Source organism: Urocitellus parryii, chromosome 11 (genome assembly GCF_045843805.1).
Source record: "Urocitellus parryii isolate mUroPar1 chromosome 11, mUroPar1.hap1, whole genome shotgun sequence".
In the NCBI taxonomy this organism is placed as follows: domain Eukaryota; kingdom Metazoa; phylum Chordata; class Mammalia; order Rodentia; family Sciuridae; genus Urocitellus; species Urocitellus parryii.
Window position 1 is genome coordinate 52542991 of NC_135541.1, and position 21198 is coordinate 52564188.

The 21198-nt window shown below is 39.6% G+C and overlaps 1 protein-coding gene across 1 annotated transcript in view; it reads right to left on the bottom strand.

Annotated features, from left to right (window-relative positions):
* The window catches only part of Ptger3 (prostaglandin E receptor 3), a 34945-nt gene extending 16501 nt beyond the window's left edge, over positions 1–18444 (bottom strand). Inside the window, exon 1 of the mRNA XM_026409126.2 lies at positions 17367–18444. Coding sequence (XP_026264911.2) covers positions 17367–18263 — 897 coding nt within the window. The 5' untranslated portion in view covers positions 18264–18444. The remainder of the gene's footprint in view (positions 1–17366) is intronic.
* Between the last annotated feature and the right edge of the window lie 2754 nt (positions 18445–21198).

The following is a 21198-nucleotide window of genomic DNA, read 5'->3' on the forward strand; positions in this document are numbered from 1 at the left end:
TTGACTGTAGTCAAACACTTTCCCACTAAGCAAAGAGAACTCAATAAACAGTTTTGTTTTATAAATAGTTTAGTGAAAAGAATAATATTTGCGACTTTTACCAGCTAAAAAATGTTTGCCTGCTAAAACTTCAACGCCATGTGAGTGTTTCAAGCCTGAAAGACGCACAGAATTGGATGAAATCGATGTTATTCCCTTACAAAAAGCAACCTCGACACTGCAGGTCTCATGATACAATTGGATCCTTTAACAGATTACTATTGGACAAGTGAATTTCTTGTAGCTTTCTGTAGGGATTTTCAGAACATGTTCATTAGCAACTCAGGCTCCCCAAACCAATTGACGAATCAATGGATATTCTATAGGAAATCTTTAATCACTGTGATTAGCTGTCTTGTACATTTTTTTTTGTTGTTTGAATTCTCTCTTACAATTCTCAATCACCCTGTTCTTCCCTGTAAAATATTCACAATGAAGTAATTTAAAAAATGCTTCAGGAAGTTAGTAAAGAAGAAGGAAGCAATGGAAATGGAGCACTAAAGTGTACAGAAGCCTAGGGTCTACCAATTACCAGGAGTCTGATCAAGAAAAGTTGAATGATCTAAATCTTTATGTGCACAGCTGGAAAAAAATTGGGAATGAAAAATACCAATCTTATAAATTTTTGTAGATTAGATAATATATTAAAAGACGATTCTTAAGTACCTGCACATAGTAGGCACTCAGTAAATAAAATATTTTTATTCGATGTGACTCTGTTCCGTTTCCTCTCTAACAGTCTCACTGTCATTCTATCACTCCATCTCCGCAATAGATATGTAGCAGGAAGTTGTGCAAGGGTGCGCATGCACACACACACACACACACACACACACACACACAGTTACAAAACCACATTACCATTATAATGCTTTTGAGAATGAATTAGAAGGTAAAAATAAACCCCTGCCTTCTATTATTGGTATTTCAATTGAGAAGAGTCCTTTTTCTCTGTATTCTGGGTGGGAGAGAAATAACATCTCCTACTTCCCGCTATTACCTTCCTTTTCTAAACCCAGAAGCTGGAGGTGCCTGGTCCTTCTGCTGATATAGCTAGGGGGCAAAGAGACCTGTCTAGAGAGCCAGCTTTGCACCAAGGTTTTAATCTTAAGAGACTAACACAAAGAAAAAAGGAGCTTTCAGACACTGGACCCATCACAGCAGCATGCAGCAAGCCTTCTGAAGCAAGACCTCAGCTGTGTGACCTGAAGCTCAGCATCCAGATCATCCAGGCTTTGCCTGTCTTCCAAATCCTGCTACCAACTTTCTGTTGATTCTGTGAGTCCCTAATATCCTCCCAGCACATGCCCTTTGCTTGTGCTTGGAGTCAGTATTTTAATCAGCTCTTTTGCTGCTGTGACTGACAGACTGACCGGAACAACTGTAGAGGAGAAGAGATTCATTTGAGGGCTCCCGGTTTCAGAGGTCTTAGTCCATAGTAGGAAGTCTCCATTCCTGAGGGCTTGAGGTGAGGCAGGGCATCAAGGCGGGAGAGTGTGGCAGAGGAAAGCAGCTCATGTGATCATCAGAAAGCAGAGAGAGAGGTCTCCAATTGCCAGATAAAAATATATACCCCAAAGCCACACCCCCAATGCCCACCTCCTCCAACCACACCCCAACTGCCTCCAGTTGCTCTTCAATTAATCCTATCAGGGATCAATTCACTGATTAGTTTAAGGCTCTCACAACCTAATCACTCCCCCTGTGAACCCTCTGGCATTCTCACACATGAGCTTTTGGGGGACACCACGTTTAAACCATAACAGATTCTGCTGTTTACTACCCAGAACCAGTCTATGGAGGAGACTAGAGCTCTGCAGTAGGAAGATATTCCCAAATTTCCTGATGCTGATGTATAACTTAAAAATGTATGCTAGAGGAAAGAATTTCAAATTGTTTCCTAATGTCTTTTAGAGAATAAAAGCTAATATTAATCTTCTTTGGGACCCAGGTAGATCCTTATTCTATTCTTGGAAGAAATTACTACCATTAAATAAATTTAAAAATCTACCACCCAGCACGTTGGCTGTTAGCACAGCCACTAATTTATAAAGAGAAAGTCAGTTGCCAGATTAACATCAAACCCAGACTACAACTCACCCTTTATGGAAAAATCCAGAAAGAACTTGCTTTTTCTTCTCTAGTCACCTCACTTGGGTGCTCATGGAGTATTTGTGAGCCTTTACAGCCTTTTACAGTCACCTCTGATCCACTGCAAACCTCTCATTGCACTCTCATTTCTGGAAAATTCTCTGAGCCTGAATCTCTAATTGTAGCTTAGCAAAACTCATTCGAGTACTTTTTGAAGATGAAGCAGGGTACTGAAACTTTTTGTCATCTATACTTGTTTCTTATGTTAACAAAACAAGAATAGAAAAGAAAGAAATATCTCTAGTGTTTAAACAGTAATTCAATTTGATGTATACACTGAAATATTATATTTCTATAAAGAAAAATTAAAATCCCACATGCAAATTGTAAATATAAACCTGTCAATTTAAAGTTTTGGAAAAAGAACACAGGACTTAGCCAAGAAGATGAAAAATTTTCTTAAACTGGTTCTCTAGAAGCCACGGCCTGGATTGGGGATTCTGACACATGGCAAGGAGCCAAGCTTAGAGGCCAAGGAACTCCTGGCTTCAGCCTTCCATAAGCCACTCCCCCTCGTGTAATTTACATGAATCAAGCAACTGCTCCTCTCTCATTTTTTTTTCTTTTTTGCTTTCAGCTAGTTTGCATTAGGTTTCTGTGTTTACAGTCAAATAATATTAATTTTAAATGTAGGGAATATTAATTTGGGAATTGCTACCAGTTCAGAAGAAAAGGTCAACCACAATAAGAGCTGGTTTAATAACAACCAGGATAAACAGTTTCTTCTGAGACTGGGACTGTAAGTCAGTGAAGTCTGCCTCTTTTTCAGAGGATCATGCTTCTTATGACATTTCATTACTTTATAAGCAAAACTGGCTAACTTTTGTGTCTCAGCGTGACTGTCCTGATCCATGTCTCAGAGAGAAACAGCAGCTATGTGATGAAACTTACATCCTGACTCTGCTATGAATTGTCACTTCCTTCCTGGGAGCCAAGTGTAGAGCCTTTTGTGGACTGCTGGTCATCCACCACCAGAGCTCTGCTCAGGGAGGAAGAGGGGTCTTTTCCTATTTCAGAGTCATGGGATGTGGATTAGAGAAACTACAGAATGTCTGGTAAACTCTATCTGCAAAATTGTGAAGAAGTCCACTCCTCCATGCCAATCCCAGCTGCCATGGTCTCTCACCTTCAACAGCCTTCTAACTGGTCTCCCTGTGCCCACACATCTGACTTCCTGTAGTTCAGTATCTACACAGCTACCAGAAGGGTCTTTTAAAAATATAAATCTAATAATGTCATTCCATTGGTTTGAACCCACCAGTGGTTCTCACTAAATAATACCAGAACTCCTCAGGATGGCCTTACACCACTGGGTCCCAACATTGTCTCTGACATTAACGTACAGCAGCACCCGCCACACACACTTTCATCACACTGACCTTCTCTTTATCTCTTGAACACACCTAGAGGTAATGTGTTCCCTCTGCTTTGTTCCCTTCTAGATGCTTCCAAATGGATCATACCTATGTCTTTCATTCAATTCTCAGCTGAAATGTGACCTCTCAAAGTTCTCCTGACAACTCAATCTACAAAGTTCCCCAGCCTTCATCTATCATATCAGGTTGCTCTGTTTTCTTAACAGCATTTACCAAAATCTGACTTCATGTTTATTTATTTGTTTATTGTACTAGAATGCAAATTTCCCAAGAACATGGAAATAGTCCAATTCACTACTGTATTTCTGGTGCCTAGAAATGTTCCTGGCACATACGATCTTTTCAATAAACAATCTTTGAATGCCTGAACAGACAAATGAACTCCAAATGGTTCTCAGCTTTGTTCCTTTATTGAAAAGTGACCATGGAAAATACCATTGCTCTTTAGAGTCACAACCTCATGTTTCTCCAGGGAGTCACCATATAGAAAACACTTTCCTTGAGGATAAGGGATACACAATTGCTCTGTGTCGATAAATGTGTGGTCAATGAACCATCAGAACATGCTTTCTGCCTCAAGGAAATTTCAAGTTATTTTCTGGCTCATAAACTTTGCAGAATTCCTCAACAGTAAATACAAAACAACAGTATCATACAATTCGAAGAGTAAAAAGATGTCTCCAATTAAACTTAGTTCTGATGGACCCACTGATGCTGAGGCTGAACTTCATCTCAGCACTAGAGCATGGGGGCAGTAAAGATGTTGGCTCTATTAGTCTGGGCTGTGAGAAAGAGGAAGCCACAGTCCATCTGGAATGCCTTCACCCTGCCACCTTCAGCATTTAACAGGATAAAACAACTTCCTAAAGATAAGCGCAAGCATAAGGTAAGAAAGTTGCTGTCTCCACCAGGACACAGGGTGGTGATGGCCTTTCTCATACTCTAGAATATGCAAAGACAAAAGGAGATTCCAATGAAGTTTTTCCAAGATGGAAACAGGGTGTTCATCAGAAAGAAATCATAACTAACAATTTTAGATACAGAAATGTTGAAGGTCAAAACCAAACATCAAAGGAACTTGTGTCTGTAGAGAAAGGTACATTGCTGAGACTCCAGAACTCTTCTGGATACAAGCTCCAGAAAAGTGGTGGGGCCAGAGGGTTTAATGAAGAAATCTCATGCTTGTCATGTGCTTAAGGTATAAGCCTTGGTAGGAAAAGAAAGTGATGCATTTTGAAAAAAGCCAGTATGTTGGATCATAGAAGAATAAATTTTAATATTCTTTGTAGAGGACAGAACACAAGAAGCCTTCACTTTCTTTGAATCACTTTTCTATTTTGGAAAGGGGGTATCCTTATTAACTCTCTTGCATTCTTTCTCTTAGAACTAGTACCATTAAAGTCACCTTTAGAAAACAGATGAACAGGTATGCCCTCATGAGAAATCAATTGAAGGCCTCACGTGTGGATCCCCATCACATTTTTTTACAACTAGATTCATAGTTCTTGAAATTCAGAGGCACAGATTCCTGACTTCTGGGAATAACATGCGAGTGCATTGCTTTTATGCAGAAAATTGTCGTGGTCTTTTTACATTTTTATCCAAAAGTTCACTGTTGAATGCCTCATTTGCTTACCCTTTTACAGTGCCAGCAATAAGCTGAAAGACCCAAGCAAAGATTTCCTTGAACTGCAGTGCAAAATAATTCTCAGGATGTTATCTAAAAGAGAGAAATTCTTCACCCACCTTTTTTTTTTTTTAAACCCATTTGTCTCACCACCCTAAAAGTCTTCTCAAAACCAGGCTCTCAAGCTGATGTGAATTCTTTTAGTTGAAAGTGTCTTTTTTTTCTTTCTTTTTTAAATTCTTAGTTATAATGACAGTAGAATGTATTTTGGCAGAATATACATACATAAAGTATAATTTATTCTATTAGGTTCCCGCTCTTATTGTCCTACAAGATGTGGAGCTCCCTGGTTGTGTATACAAATATAAGGCTAGGAAAGTTATGACCAATTAATTCTACTGTCTAGTCCAGTCTATTTCTATGATTCCCCTCCTCAAACTCCCTTGTTTTGGGTTGGCATGCAGAAATCAGAGAAAACATTTGGCCTTTGGTTTGGGGAGATGGGCTTATTTCACTTAGCATGATAGTCTCCAGTTCCATTCATTTACCAGCAAATACCGTAATTACACTCTTCTTTATGGTTGGTAGTATTCCATTGTGTATATATACCACATTTTCTTTATCCATTCATCCATCGAAGGATACCATAGTTGTTTTCATATCTTAGCTATTGTGAGTTGAGTTGCTGTAAACATGGATATGGCTGTGTCACTATAGTATACTATTTTTAAGTTCTTTGGTAGTAGACCAAGGAGTGGGATAACTGGAGGTAAGTGAAAGGAGGATAAAAAAACACTTCACTGATACTCAATATCAGAAAGAAAGTTTCTTAAAAGCCAGCTAACTCACCCCCTCAATTCTACACTTGAAGCAAAACTCTGAGGAGGCCTGCAGGCTTTTGGCATCTCCTGCAAACTCCGGGCAGAGCCTGGCTCCACTCTCACCTCCCTTCCTTCAGGATGACAGGCATGCTTGGCACTCCCAGGCAGTCAGCAAAGGTATACGGTGGCCTGGCTTCTTGATATGGTCAACATTTTGAAAGATATTACTTCATAATTCAATGTGGATCACATTAGTTTTATCTTATTTTGAGTGGGAAAGATTCTGATCTTAAAGCCTACTTATGTGAATTGCCATCTTGTTGTTTTAGAACTATGAAATGATTCTTACTAGCATGGAAGGCATTTTTACAAACCAAAATCTTTTTTGGAATGTGGTAGTAATAATGAAGCAGAATATAGGCATCTTTTCTTAAGATTCCTAATATGTATATACTTCCAGATCCTGAAGTCCAGTTGTTAACATTTTTAAACCTAATATCTAACATTTTTATCACCAAATTTTCTTTTGAAATGTTTCTTTTGTCATTCAGTTATTTTCTTGGGCTTGACATATTAATAATTTTATGAGATGATATATAGGCTTTCTTCTGAAAGCTGGTTCTCATGAATGACAGTATCTGAGCTCCCTGGTATTTGCTGTATTTATTAAGCGCCTGGCTCAAAATGCATTAAAACCCAGAGCAGTAGTTTTATGTAAATACCCACAAATTTGCATTGTTAATATAATTGCTAATCCATTGGTGATGTGTATAATGCTGGATGCACACAGATGTTGAATTGTGGATTTAAAAATGTGGCCTCTTTGTAATAAAAAACAATAAAATAAATAAAAATCCATTAGTATTGTTCTATAAAGCCAAGGAACAGTGTTAGCACTGAAGGGTGATAACAAAAGGGAAGACAGATTCTGGCTCGATCCAAAAGGGAGATGATTTTTTTTCTAGTGCAAAGAACAAATCAAGATGGATTGGGCTATCCTGAGGAAAGAGCCAGCCTCTATATCCCAGCTTGATCACTAACTAGCTTTATTACCTTGAACCAACCACTCAGCCTCTTTCAGCTTTGATTTTTTTTTATTGTATATCAATTGGAGATAATAATGCCTCCTAAGTAGGATTGCTGTAGGAAATTAGGAAGATCGCATCTGAGGAAATAATCTGGCACAATACTTGACTTTAGCAAGTTTCATAAGGCCCCATGAAAAGCAACAAATTTCCTGTAAGTAAAGGTGTTCAAACCAAGTTTGACTTTTACTAAGAACACTCTAGAAAGAGATTTAAAAAAAAATGGATTACTAAGTGACTTTATGAATTCAGAAACTTTATAATGTGAACTCTCTTATTTAACAAATATGTAACTTAAGTACAGAAAAGCAATACAACTGGCTCAAGATGAAAGATAAATTCTTCTTCCTAATCTTCAAGGCAATCTACCAATGGGCTCCTCCCTCCTTCACCCTTCCATCCCCATTGGAGTCATGGTATTTCTCGACATTCCCAAAAGCACTTCAACCACAACAGACTGGCTTACCATTCCCATAACCACTTGGGCCGATTTTTCTCTGTGCTCCACATAGACCCACTGCTACCCTCCCCCACCAGTTCTATGCCAAGCTACTTTTCCCTCCTCTCTTTTAAAGCAACACTTTTAGGAAAAAGTTTTTCCTCTGATTGACATTTCTTTACCTCTGTCTTCAGACTCAAGGGCTCTGAATGTCCTACTCTTCTAACTCATAAAGCAAACTGAGGCTCTTTTTAACATTTAAAGCGGGTGGAATCACTACCTTACTCAAGACTTTTGGTTGCTTTCAATGGCACTTGACATAAAAATCCAGACTTCCCAACTCAAATGAAAAGGTTCTGCATTATCCAGCCCTGCCTATCTCCCCAGCCTTACATTGGAGGTATTCTTCCTTGATTTACTCAAATCCATCCATCTGGCTTTCTTTCAGTTCCTCCAAAGCCTCCCTCCAGTTCTTTCCTACATTGAGGGTTTCACATACTGCTTCCTTCCTTGAAATTTCACCTTTTAAGATTCATCAGTACATGACATTTTCTCAGGATGCCTTCTAAGCCCCCACACCTAAAATGCACTTTCTTCTTGCCTTTTTAACATGCTCCTTGGATATACATATGCAAGACAGAAGCTATGTACACTTTTCTGTTTAAGTGAGCAAAGCAAATCACATGGGAGCAGATGTTACAGAAGGAAGAACCACTTACTTTGGTAAATGAAGAGTGATTAGATTTAAATAGTGGAAATCTACATGGTGTAACAAAAGGAAAACCCACCCAACACACCTGGGCAGAACCTGCGGTCACTTGGGAAGCGGGATTGGTGTTTAGGGGGGGCCCAGCGTCTTCTGCAAAAGAAAATAACAAGGAACTTAACCTGTTCTCCCAAGGTGTGAAGGCAAGAAAGTTGGAGCAGGGTGACTCTGTCCACATTCACTAGAAGAAAAACACATGGACAACCTTTAAAAAAAAATTCATCAAATGGGAAAGGCAAACTTGTCAAGGTTCCATGTGAATCCAACCAAGAGTCTCAGGGACCAAGATGGAGGGCTGGGTGTGAACTAGCATGTGGCCTGAGCCCTGTAGCCTTCTGGGTTCTCCAGCACAAGGTCTGTGCTCTAGAATTATAGCTGAGCATTATGGCTGGCATTGTGGGTGAGAACTAGTGAGCTCTCTAATGATGATGTTCAAGCACACACTGGCTTCAGCTTGGACAGACTCATGTTTTACCAGGTCATTGAGGCAGATGAAGACCAACACAGTCCTTTAGCCCATAATAGATTCATTAGCAGCAGTGACACCAGTTAGCAGTAAGAGCAACCAAATTAAGACCCATGAGATTGGTTATATTTGCTTATTAAGTGAATATATCTATCTACCTTAGTAGATTAAAAGCTTAATGAAGGAAGATATCATGAATGGTTTACTATCAAGGGGACATAGATAGCTGCATAGACACATACTGCTCAACTCCAAGGAGTGTCATTCACATAGAATAAACTATAAATAGCATTCCTATAGCTATGCAACTGCTTAACCCTTATAACCACAAGAAGTCCTGAGATCCTGGTCACTACTGTATCATCAGGGTGATCAGAGTGATAGGAACATAACAAATACTCAATAAATATTTATAGAATAACTGTATAAAAGAGAGGTGTTTTCTCCCATGCACCTAATTCATTATCTATAATAGGGGGGCATTTTATCTATTTAGAGCCATAGGAAGTCAGAACTGAAGGGAAGGTTAGAGTCAGTAATCGTTTCATCTTACTGATGAGAAAAAGGAACACCAGCAAGATAAAGTGGCTTCCACATGTGATGTAGGCAAGGCCAGACACAGTCCCTTGCCATCTAGTGTCTTATTCTCTCTAAGAGAATGTGGTCCTCACTTGACTCTTCAATAACCTCTCAGGAAACAGAAGAGGGTCAAAAGTCAGGGCCACTGACCTGTGCTCTGGCTTGGGAGCTGGCCGTGGAAGCATCTTCTGCTTGGGAAGTGGGATATGTGTCATCTGCAAGAAGCTCTGAACCAGATAAGGAGTCTGGCAGCAGGAAGTTATTAGGGAAATTTCATATATCAAGATATAAACTCTACTGTCTTGCGAATTTACCAAAATGCAGCTTATCTTTCACAATCCCTCTTTCATTATTTTCAACATTAACAGCATAACTTCTTCCAAATTTCCATGAGTCACACCAACAGAAGCATATTCTCAACCATAGAAAATGACATTTATTAATTATTCAGAAAGAGGGACAAAAAGATAAGCAAATCAAATCTTTCTAGAGTTCTCAAAGATTTGGTGAAAGGTATATCTGAATAATTACACTTTATTTATTTATCAATTATTGCTTAAAATAAAGGCTTCCAGCTCCAACATAACCTTTTATTTTGTAATTACCAAGACTCAAAACAATCATAATACTATCTGGCATAAGATTTATCTTGTATTTTTATTACATGACTTTTACCTAAACTGGTGGCTAATTTTCTTTTTTTCAAACAGAATTCAGTTGTGAACCACTGAAACATCCTCCATGTGAATATCTGGGCTGGTGGCTGAATGGGAAAATAGCCTTTGTGTATTTGTAGGCTGCAAATAATATTAATGTGTTGTTAGGATTTAGTCAACCTGTGTGAGGCTCTTTGATTCAGAAAGAATTCATACTTTGGTCTGATTTAAGGCTCATGGAAATTCCATTCTGGGCTGTGAGTAGTTGGCAGAGGTTCCCCTCAGCCCAACATTTCTGATTACTTGTGAAGAGATAAAGATAACTGAGGCCCAGCCTCCACCCTTAAGTCTGCTGAATGACTCCACCTACAACAGCAGCTAGTGCACAATAAGTTCAACTTACACAGTTAATTGAGGACAGGTCTGTGCTCCAAAAGAGCCACAGGAAGAGAACATGACTAGAAAAAGCTCCTGCAACTGGACTTGGGAGCAGGTGAAGCCAAGTTCTTCCCAACACAGGGGAATGATTGTTCAGGGGAAGGGGACAACTTGCTGCAGAAGACAGAGTCTCCCCCTCTGACAGCACGGAGCAGGAGAGAATTCCACACCTGATGGAAGTCCTCAGAGCACAAGACAGTGGCTGTTCTGCAGGTTTCATGGTAAGGGAGATGGGATCCAGCCTGTTTTAGATTTAGGAAGTTAACTGGCAGCTGAAAAGAGGAGCGGCTTCCAGGACTGGGAGAATGCACATGAGACACAAGGGCAGGGAGTGGGGAGAAGGAGTTATACCTTATAAAGTTTATGTACATGTGATTTATCATTTCTTACTTTTTCTTTTTGAAAAATTACATTCTCCACCACATTTTCTTTGTCTCTGAAATATAACTACTTGTCTCTTTTCTATGGTGTTTTTGAGGAAAGATAATCTGAGCACTAAATGTCAATGCAGTTGTCATAGTGGTATTCCTAATATGGAAGAATATTCCCAGCTTGCTAAAAGGTCTTAGCAATTAGACATCTTCATAACATGTGACATCTCCCAATTATTTTCACATATATTTATGTTGTTTTTCATTACAGTCCTGTGAAATGGGATGACAGGTGTTTTTATTCTTATTTTACAGGAAAAAGAAAATAGTTCACAGAAGATTGTGTAAGATCACATACCTAATTGTTGTTTTAATTGGGACTATAATCTATCTTCTGATTTCAGTGCTCAGGTATTCAGTCAATAAGCACGAATCTGGCATACCTTACATGGCAGGCAATTATGACAGTTCCTAGGAAAGGAGCAATATGCAAGACAGACACTGTACCTACCCTCAAGATATCTAAGAGAACACAAGTCAGTTGACCAACATGTCCAACGAAGTGTGACTCAGACTGTGTCAGCAAAAAGCAAGATACTATGGGACCAGAGGCTAGGACATGCAACCAAGCTTAAAGAGGTCAAGAAAGATAGATTTCTTTTAAAAAGTGTCTTCTAACTGGAGATGTGGGCCAATCCAAGAGGGGTGGTTGCATGGCAGCTATTGTTGCACAGTTGAGAGGTAAAGTGACTAGTGGAAAAATAGAGAAAATTATTCTAAGTAAAATAGGGGCCTGATAGGGGTCTACATGAAGCCACAGAGAATTTCCACTCTGCAGTGTTACTTCTGTGTGTGTGTCCCTGTCATTGACAATGTCACACATTGTCCATCTGTCCATCTGTCATGTCTTTATACAAATGAATTACTATGTTTAATATAATATATCCTCACATACTTAGGGGACAAGGAAAACCCCCAAGAAAGATTTATTTGGTCACCACCCTTAATGTACAAAAGTAGAAATTTTATGGAGAAAAGGGGGACTCAGGAGACATCTAATAATCCTCAAGAAGAATAGCTGGTGGGAATCAAAGTACAAACCTACTACTTATCTCCATGATGAGGCATTGCAGAAAATAGGGGAGGCAGAAGTTGGTGTTACATCTCTGCAGATCTCAGAATAGGGAGATAATGTGGAATAGGGGTGGATTATAAAAGTGCTACACAAATGTAAAGCCTTTGGGGAGGACTTCCCCATACTGCTTCCCAACAACACAGAACCAAAACCAAAAACTGAAGTACTGCACTTGGCCTTCTTCACCTATTACCCCTTGGTGCCCCAGAATGATCATAGTCTGTTACAAATGCTTGTAGTGTATTCCTGGGTGTTATTCCCAGAAAACTGAACCTACAGAAACTTATAATTGAGTTATTGACCTTTACGGTTTTTTTTCAAAAGAAAGGCCAATGAGTCATGATTATGCTACAATTCAAGAGCATCTGAATTTCTTCAAAGATGAAAGCTTAAGATGAAAGTTTAATTCTTGGCTCTCTTTGATAAACCCAAAATTAAAAATTTGCATTTTCTAGCCCTGATTTATCTCACTAATCTTCAAGTCATATTGGATTGATTCTGGATATATCATTTAGACAATCCACCATCATCCTATGTGTCCAAAAGCTGCTGTTGTTTAGGGGCCCCCTTTCTTACTCAATAACAACAAAACAGTCTCCCTTCTGAATTGCCCATTTTGGTTCACTGAACCATAATTCTCCAAAATAAAAGAACTTCAGAATATCTTACATAGAAAAAGACCTCAAACCTCTAATAGCACTACCTCTGTGCTTTCCAGATAAAAAGATACATAAGTTGCTCTGTGCTGTGTTTAAGACTTGAATCCATGGCCTTTAAGTTAAACAAACAACAACAAAACCTGAGACTCAGAGTCAGATGACTCGAATTATAAATCTTTTTCTAATATCCTATGCTTAAGCTCTTCATCTGAATGATGTACATGATAGTGACAATCTTACAGGATTTAATTAAATGAGGTAACGTATGTGAGGACTTTTAGCACAGCTCAGAGGATTTAGTAGATGTCTCAGCAGATGTCTACTGAATAAATTCACTCCTAAAATCAATTGACCTTTTCTAGTATTTCTTTTCTTTAATAAGATCCAGTTCTTTATTTTTTTTTAATAATTATTTATTTTCATATGGTGCTAAGGATCGATCCCAGTGCCTCACACATGCTATGGAAGCGCTCTGCCATTGATCTACAGTCCCAGCCCCTTTTCTAATATTTCTAATAGCATCTAATAGCATTTTCAGTGTGAACACTCTGTTCTCATTGGCTGGGTACCTGAGCACCCTTGGGTCAGCCATGAAGTCGTGTTATACCATTCACTTCTTCCAGAATGCCTACTCTGGCTAATTTAGATAGACTTTTTTCTTAAAGTGAAAGGCATGAATCATACCCTATCTTGCAATATTGTTCTTAATTGTTTCATTCATAAATATGGAAATTCTACTCCTCTGAACAAATTATAACTCTTTGAGCAGTTTTTAGGAAGTCTACTCAGGGCCAGAGGTGCAGTTCAGTGATAGAGTGCTTGTTATCATGCATGGTATCCTATCATTGCTGGTTCAATCCCCAGCAATCCTCTCAAAAAAGTAAGGAAAAAAAAAAGCATATTCAGTAGCCCCTCCACAGTATATTGTTGTGAACTCAAAAATGTAAATAATAATGAAAAATCTTAACTTTCATAAAAACAAACTATAGAGAACTCTTCCTATAGAGCAGATTCATATGCATAATCATTTTTTCCTGAAGCAACATCCTAACTATGGTAGAAATTTTTAGGCAAAGATGATTAGAAATTGAGAAATATTTTATATGCCATAAAATGCATTCATTTTGTAAAATAATCTAGCATATCTATCTACCATATACGGCAGATTAAAGGAAAATGTCACTTAAAATATATCAGTCATTCCTTAATTTAAAAAAAAAATCACAACCACATTGTAATATATCTTCTCCAACTGAAGTATCCTGATCGTATTTGTGGATAGTGAGCGGGGAATTTGCTGGTTCAAGATTAAAGGAAAGGGCTGGGGATGTGGCTCAAGCGGTAGCGCGCTCACCTGGCATGCATGCAGCCCAAGTTCGATCCTCAGCACCATATACAAACAAAGATGTTGTGTCTGCCAAAAACTAAAAAATAAGTATTAAAAAAATTCTCTCTCAAAAAAACAAACAAACAAAAACAAAGGTGAAGATGAGGAATTGTTTTTTCTTCCCATCTTCCTGTTTACAGTTGATAGTTAGTTTTATATTTTCTATTACCTTTTTTTCTTGGATTGGCTAATAGCTAGCTTCATATTTATAAGACAGGTACAGTATTAGCCACATTCTACCTGTTTGGAGGTGCCAGGATATAAAAGATAAAATGTACTCATGGCTTCCTTTGAACAACATTCTGTTTCCTGCTCTTGGAATCTTAGTTATTATGTCAAATAACTGGACAATTTGGTGGGCATGGCTCATGAAAAATAAAACAATAAGTCAAATAGATCACATTTCTGAGTCCGTGGGCTGATTTCAACAGAATTGCAACTTGACATGTTATATTAAGAGTGACTAAGAGCTATACATCATCTATCACAGTGAAGTACCCTTTCCCATTGAATTGCACATCCCATATTCATAGTTTGCATCTTGTACCTCATTGTTCCTGACTTGATTGCACATCTCATATTGCATTTTGCAAAGTTTCTAGGAAAAAGAATAACTATTAATGTAGTAGGTGCTTGTAGCAGTTGGACATTTTCTTACTATGGCATCTCTGCTCTACTAAGTTTCGCAGCAGTGATAGTTGAGTATTATTACAGACGTGGTAGTCTTCTAATGTAAGATATATTCAAGGTCTTAACAAGTAAGAAGTCTGGATAACTAGATTATATGTCCTATGGCCAATCCAATAAAAGCTACTTAGAAATTTATATTTTACCCATAGTTGGAAAAAATATATAAATGATTTCTCACTTTAACACTAACATACTGAAAATTCTATTCACTGGGTTCTAGTATTTTCACTCTTGTAATTCCCAAACCTATTAAGAAAGCAGTTATGCCAGTTTCTTTCTTTGAAACAATTCCAACTTTGTATTGTAGATCTTTCTGCAGATATGTAGAGATTTATTTTCAGTGGTACACAAAACAGAAGATGGAACCATTTGTTTTAGAAAGAACCTATTTTGAAACTGAATTTCTCTTCTTTGGTATGATCATATTAAGTTCAAGTTTAATTTTTTATGAAAAATAAAGTGTTTGATAAAATGCCACAACTCAATAAATATTAGCTGAATGGAGATATTAATTGAAGTTAAATAAAACTAGTTTTAAATATAGTCTTTCTCCAGAGAGTGAGTTTGATTATGCTGTTACAGTTTTCAAAATTGTTTTATTCTTCCTGAGGCTACCATATTCATTCTGTTCAAACCAAAGTCTCCAAATAAAAAACACTAGTTTTTCTTCCTCTTAAAAATAAACAAGGGCTGGGGATGTGGCTCAAGCGGTAGTGCGCTTGCCTGGCATGCACAGGGCACTGGGTTCGATCTTCAGCACCACATAAAAATAAAATAAAGATGTTTTGTCCACCGAAAACTAAAAAATAAATATTACAAAATTCTCTCTCTTTAAAAAAATTACAAATTTGATTAACTGCTCGGCATACATTTTATTTATGTGATTTAACTGCATTTTTTCTAGGTTATAAACTGTGCAATACAGGAAACTCATAGACTAGAACTCAAATGAGAGCTGTGAAAAATTCAGACATTCTGTTTGCCTTGACAGTTATCTTATAGTCAGTAAAGTTTTTTTGTTCTTTTTTTTTTTTTTTTTGGTATAACTCTTTTTCCCTCTTGTTTGGTCACCTACATACTCCATTCCTCAACCATAGAAGCAAATAATGTCTAAAATTGGCGCTGGTTTTGATAAGTCAGGGTGATGACATCAGCCCAGTTCTAGCTGCTGGAATGCAGAAGTGTACCATAGAGTGACTCGTGGGAAGTTAAATCCCAACATAACTCTTCTTGTCATTATGTCACTCTTTGAAGCCAAGGCTTGTGTTCAAATGTCCCACACCAGTTACACACAGGAATTCTCCAATGTCTGCTTTGTCAATGTGGGAGAGAGTAGAAGGAAGAACTGCTTTTCTATTTTAAAAGACAAGAAGTTTAAAATTATATATGATGTACAACATCAATGTCTTTAATATTATCCAACTCTACACTTAAAAACAGTTAGAATAGTAAATTTTACATTATGCATTAAAATACCATTTTACCATAGTTAAAAAAACACTATGAGATAGATCTGAAATCCACATCCATATGCCTTAGAGGTTTTTCTAAGTCGTATATAAATTTACAGGTCCATTATATAATCAGTTATAACTCTGTGATCATACTCAGATTGCTCTTTCTTCAACATCTGCTTGAATCCTAAGCATCAATTCTTCAGCCATTAGTAAACAGCACTCACTCGGTTGAAGTTTTAGCTAAATGTGTTGCAGAATTTTTTTTTTTTTTTAAGCCTCAACAACACGGTGTAAGAGTGGGAGGCAGGGAGCATGGAGAAGCATTGCTTGCTCCTAAGTAGTTGGAAGATTTGCTGATGTGAGGAGCTGGGGAGTGGAGAAAACTTCATCTCCTATTCCCAGGATTCCTCCTGTCCCAGCCCTGAGTGCTTGTTAGAAGAACTAGCAAACGCTAGCCAGGGGGAGTTATTGGGCTGCTGGGTCCCAAGAATGACTGGCTCAAGCTCTTCCTAGAGGGCAAATTGCTGCATCAAGATGCGTCCCTTAGGGGCTGGCATATCATGTGTGAGGCACTGGGTTTGACTCTCAGCACCACATATAAAGAAATGAAATAAAGGTCCACCAACAACTAAAAAAAAATCTTTTTTAAAGAGAGGTCAGGGATTAAAAAAAAAAAAAAAAAAAAAAAAAAAAAAAAGATGTATCCTTTACTCTCCTGCCTCCAGTCAGAATCAATCTAAAAGTAAAGTCAGCATAGGCTGTGCAGCGAGGGTGTGCAGCAGCTCAGAAGCTGCAAGAGGGCGGTGCCTGTCTGGGGTGGCAAGTAGGGTACTTTTGCAGGCTGAAAATCACCATAAGTACAAGAGATATTAGAAATAGAAAGCACACAATATCAGGCTACGGTTTTCATCACCATTGTCCTAATGCACAAACTTCTACTTGTGTACATGCACTGAAATGATACCTGAGTATCCACTACACTCTCCGGATTAGAACGTAAGAACTGATCTGCCACTGTGCCTAACCAGTGCCTAAGGAGATGCCTGGCGCTAGGAAGGCGCTCAACAAGTGAGAAGCTCAACTGTGAAGTAGAAACCGGGATAGCTCGGGAGAAGAGGCATTCTCAATGCTCTGGGGTTACAAACACAACCCACAGGTGCTGTCACTTTTCGAAGTCTCCATTTCCAGCCCGACCTGACGGTCCCACACCCTGGAACTACCTACCAAAAGCGGCGACCAGCAGACTGACAGCACGCACATGATCCCCATAAGTTGGATGGCCGTCTCAGTTGTGATCCGGCCCCACTGGGCACTGGACTGCGATGCCGCGGCTTTGGCCCGGCAGCGGGACACCAGGGCCTTAATGGTGGCCAGGTTACAGGCGAAGGTGACCGCCAGAGCTAAGAGTCCCAGGAAGGCGAACGTGGAGGCGAAGAAAACGTTGCCCCAGTTGTTCGAAGAGTTAGTCCCGTTGCCCCCTCGCCCGGTGCTGATGAAACACCACGTCCCGGGCCACTGGACAGTGTACTGGCCTACACCCAACACAGGCAACAGGGCAAAGGCCAGCACTGACAACCACACACAGAACAGCACCGCACGGGTAGCGCGCGTCTTCATGTGGCTCGCATACCAGTGTGGCGCCCGAATGGCCAGTGCCCGCTCGACGGCCATGGCGCTGGCAATGAAGAGCGAGGAGAGCCCAAAAACAGTCATAGTCAGACCGAAGAAGGTACACAGCCGCCCCGACGGGTCGTGCTGCTCCCAACGCTGCTTGGAGAGGTACACGACAATGACCACCGGGCTGGTTAGCAGCTGCCCGACCAGGTCGGTGAGCGCTAGCCAGCCGATGCACAACAGGAAGGATTTCTTGCGTTTGCTCTCCCGGCGCCGGTAGCTGCGAGACACAAGCAGCATGGCTAGCGCGTTGCCCACGAAGCCGGTAATCAGCATGGTAATTGGGAAGGCCACGGACACTGATCCGCAGTCCTCGCTGGACCCTGGGGGCCGGGTGAGGTTGCCCCGCGCCTCCGCGGAGCGCTCTTGCGCCCACATGCCGGGGTAGGAATTGTTGAGGCGGGTGCAGAAGGGGGCGCCCCCGCCGTCGCCCCGGGGTTCCTTCATGTTGGCTTTGAGGTGAGGAGTGGATGGCGCCCGGAAAGCAGCAGAGAGAGCTGGCAGAGGAGTCTCGGGCAGTGACCAAGGCCAGTGGAGACCCAGAGGGGGACTGGACTGCCCTCCATGGTGCGGGGCGCAGCTTCCGCCCCGCTCCGCTACTCCCGCCGCTGCAGTAGCGCCGCCGGATCTTTCAGGCTAGGAAAGCGCGTAGTATGCTCGGGAAAGCCTCAGGCTCCCAGGCGAGGCCGGGTGCCCAGCCCCTCTATTAAGTCCGAGGGGGTGGGGCGCCATGGGTGTGGGCTGAAACAAGGTGGGAGGAGGGCGGAGAGGCAACTGAGCGCTTCTCTCTGCAATCGGCTGGCTTTTCTGGCCCGCAGCGCTGGGAAAACTTCCAGGCTGACATCTCTCCAGACCTCCCTGCTCCTGGCAGGACCACTTGCCGTTTTGCCGGCCACAGCGCCTCCTCCAGTTCTCCCGCAGGGGAGTGTCTGGGGGTGGAGAGCTGTTTAAATGTCTCACTGGGCTTCTCAGGAGAGCCGCTGAAAACCGACCTGAGCACCTGTCGTCCTTCTCTAGGCACAAACGCTCAACCTGGGACCTTCTCCCGAAGCACTTTTGTAAACCCTCCAAGTGTAAATCACTTATCCTTAAGCAATCTACACAACCACAGTCCTTCATATAGCTTTGCTTGGACAATGTTTTCTTACTCGGGAGCCTAGAATGGTCATGAAAAGGCCATGCTGTCCTGCTCCTGGGGCGCCACTTAAACTGCAAAGTTAATACAATATCTGGAGAGTCAAGGGTCTAGACACCGGGAAACAATCAATCAATCAATCCCATTTAAAGACGAAGAAATCTCAACTACTATTCTGTCCCTTCTCCCCCTCCCCTAAAAGGAAGTCAGCTAAGGCAAAAGTTGCTAGAAGCAAATGATGGCCACTTACATATCTGAAAGAGTGAAATCAACTGCCGCCAGCTGGAGGAAGCAGGAGGTGGGCAAGGAAGCAGCATTTCCTTACAAAGCGTTCAACAATCCTTCTCCATCCCATTGCTATTTCTCTAATAGCACTAGAAACTGCATTTAGCTGATAAATGCCTTAATCCACATAGAAACTTTTCCTGTGAAAATAGGATAATTGCCTATAACATTTTCGTAGGCCAGTATTAATTTTTTTTCACAACGTTTCAAAACCACTTTTATCTTAGATCTTCCAAAACACTATTGCTACTATTATTACTCTTCTTTTTAGGTGAGGTAACTGAAGCTCCATGAAGTTATTAAAAGGATGTGCCCAAAATTACTCAGCTATTTCCGGTCCATTCTCCTGAGAGCAGTGTCTTTACTGATACCATAACTGCTCTCAGCAGATGAAAATTAATGGAAACCAGTTTTTCACAAATCTCTGGAGGTGTGGCTTCTCCACCTCTTCACATTGTGAAGAAAATGAAGATTTTTTTTAAAAAAATTTACAAATTTCAGTTTTCCTCATACTTAAAAAATAATACTTAAATCATATTCAGAGTGAATCAAATTTTTTTCAGAACCCAGTCAATTTCAAAGCGAGGTCAAACTTTTTGGCCCTAGTTTAGGTGATGTTCTGTTGGGTGCAAGTGGGTACAGAGTTGAAAATATGTCTTTCTTTCTGATGTTTTGATTCTGTAAGTGCTTGGAAAAAAATCATTATAGTGTTGTATAATGTTTAAGGAAAAAAAAAAGCCAGAATGTAATTTAAAGTACATTTGATCTACCTGCATTAATCACAATACTAATTTTGTTTTTCTATCATCTTTTAAAAGTTCCTACTTTGGGCTGGGGATGTGGCTCAAGCGGTAGCGCGCTCGCCTGGCATGCGTGTGGCGCGGTTTGATCCTCAGCACCACATACAAAGATGTTGTGTCCCCGATGACTAAAAAATAAATATTAAAATTCTTTCTCTCTCTCTAAAAAATAAAAAAGTTTCTGCACTTTTAATAAAATGTCATGCTTACAATGAAAACTATTAGGAAGGAACAGTAATTTTTCAGCAATAAAATTCTAGTGTAATGTTATAATTAAGAAATATTATTAATTACATAGCAAAGAAAGTAAGCCTAATGTCATTACATTGTTACTTTTAAATTTATGAATAATTATTTTAAATGATTTTCTTCTATTACACTGTATGCAGTAATAAGTTGGACTTAAGAATGACAAACATCAGGTGATATATTAACAAATATTAAAATTAGCCTTTTTAGTCACTTCTACACCAATACATTAAATGTGTTGTTTCATTTTGTGTAATACCTCTTTAATTCACCATTTTGTTTCATCACAGTCTGTTATTTGATTTGCTGCTATTCACCCTGTAAACTAGTGACTTTGAGGAGTCATACAAAGGAAACTGTAGTTGAATTCTTGTTGGCACTTTTAGCTCAAGTTATTACAGAAATAATTTGCAGGCCTTGGTCTGTAACAACATCACCCCCTAGTGATCTAAAAGTTAATAACAAGCAGTATGCTATCTTGACAATTTCTGGTTAACTACTGCAAGCTTTCTTAGGAAACCTGATTTCTTTCCTAGATATTTATTACGTAACTGTAGTTGCTTTGTTTTCCATTAAGATTACAAATTTGCACCTTTGATAAATCAATAAACTTGTGGAGGATTAAATAAAGACCACGTATTCAAATGTTTTTAAAAGTTTTAAAGCAAAACTCACATTTAAAATTCTGCCCTAGAAATATTTTAATAAATTGTACCCCTGTATCTTATAGTTTTTATATGTATTTATATCAATATTTAGTGATGTTCACTTCCGCTGAACTTCAAGAAATCCTAAATAGGGATACAAATATAAAATAATGGGACTGGGGGTGTAGCTTAGTGGTAGTGCTTGCTTAGCATACGTATATCCTGTTTTGATCTCCAATACCCAAACAAACCCCACAAGATTAATA